The sequence below is a fragment of the Oryzias melastigma genome, unplaced genomic scaffold (assembly GCF_002922805.2).
Source record: "Oryzias melastigma strain HK-1 unplaced genomic scaffold, ASM292280v2 sc04981, whole genome shotgun sequence".
Taxonomy (NCBI): Eukaryota; Metazoa; Chordata; class Actinopteri; order Beloniformes; family Adrianichthyidae; genus Oryzias; species Oryzias melastigma.
In genome coordinates, this window is record NW_023421548.1 from 1 (window position 1) to 1,591 (window position 1,591).

The following is a 1,591-nucleotide window of genomic DNA, read 5'->3' on the forward strand; positions in this document are numbered from 1 at the left end:
CTCATCGACTCTGATATTGGTGACTGGAAAATCATGAGTAATATTAGACTGAAGGTTGAGAGACATCCACAGAAATTGTGTCAACTCTTTAAAGGGCCAATACCATGTAAAATCCACTTGTTGAGCTTTTATATGTATTATACGGTTCATTGCTCACTATAAGGAAGCCCCCAAGTATTTTTTTGATCCATTTAAACATTTCTGAGTAATCCTCTAAAAACCAGCCTCCCAGCACCAGCCCCTCCCATACCCACGAAATGAATGGGTTCTCACGGACTGATGTCACAAAGTGAGAAAAGCCCTTTCAAGAAGAGTCTGTACTACCAGAACTGTACCACAGGCCAACACAAATACCCAATTTCTCAGAGAAGCTAGAAGTACTCAGCAAAATAACCTTTATTTGAAATGCAGTATATCTTTCAATTATGTACTGTCTCCATTAAATGCCAGGTCTAACAGGTGTTCGTTACTTTAGACCCTGGTCTCTTTTAAGACACACACCCTCTCCCCCTCTCCAGGATACATGGTGCGTGTATCAATGGTGAAGATGCCAGTTGTATTTATGTTGTGAACCAGTGTAGTAATTGCAGATATATAGTATGCACATTGATCTTTGCAAAAGTTTGGATGTTGTTTGTTTTTGCCTGGGCGAAACACAGAAAAGCTGCCGAGGCGGGCTCTAGGATGATGTCATGAAATGGGCGACACCCACATGGAGCCTCAGATAGGGAGGCGTCTTACTTCCTGGTAGGGAAAAGATTCAAGAAAATAACTAGTATTTCATAAATAATTGCAATAGTTCTATTGCAACTCACTTTTAGTTCTACAACATATTTAAGTAGATGATAACTTATTCCTTTTAACCTGTAGACACTGAAGGAAGTTGAAGGGGGATGCTGACGACTCCTTCAATGTCCTGAATGGGAATCAGTGATTGGAGAATCGCTCTGACGCGGATGGCTTCTCCTTTTCCTTCTTGAATTAACTGAAAAATAAATAAATAAATAAGGAGTAAGATTCCTGGTGATTTGATTTATAATGACTTTCCAACTTTAATAAAAAATGATGCTGTAAAACAATCCATGCTGACTAGATTACAGTGTAAAACTTCAGTTTATGCCATTTGGTAATTAAAACTAAAATCATCAGGATAGGTAGACAGAACAAATATCAACAAAAAAAATGTTGGGTTTTTTTGTTTGAAAAACACTCACATGCGTCTCTGGAGCGCAACGACCCAACAAATCAATGAGGGCAGAGTAAAAGGTCATAATGGCGTGACCCATGTGGATCCGGTCATCATCACTGTCCTGTCTGTTACACACGGAAAACATTTTTAAAATTAAGTACTTTAAAAATACTTTTATTTAGTATGTTTAAGCCTCTTCAGAAAAATTCAGATGTTGTCTGTGTTTATTATTCAATTTTCCACATGTCTAATACTGACAGGCCTCTCTGGGACTCCTGAGAGGGGTACGGTCCGTCCATGGAAGCATCCTGGGAGATCATGATTGCTTCTTTCATGGCTGCTAGAAGTCCATTCCCCCCGTCACCTCTGAGCGCCGGGCCAAAACACTCCGGGCGGCGAATC

The 1,591-nt window shown here is 40.0% G+C and overlaps 1 protein-coding gene across 1 annotated transcript; it reads right to left on the reverse strand.

Annotated features, from left to right (window-relative positions):
* Positions 1–28: 28 nt before the first annotated feature.
* LOC112138576 (ryanodine receptor 2-like) lies at positions 29–1,582 on the reverse strand. The gene is made up of 3 exons (XM_024261136.2): positions 1,448–1,582; positions 1,215–1,314; positions 29–985 (listed from the first exon to the last, which is right to left on the reverse strand). Exons 1-3 carry the CDS (start codon positions 1,522–1,524, stop codon positions 860–862), a joined length of 303 nt encoding a protein of 100 aa, XP_024116904.2. The 5' UTR covers positions 1,525–1,582; the 3' UTR covers positions 29–859.
* Positions 1,583–1,591: the final 9 nt, after the last annotated feature.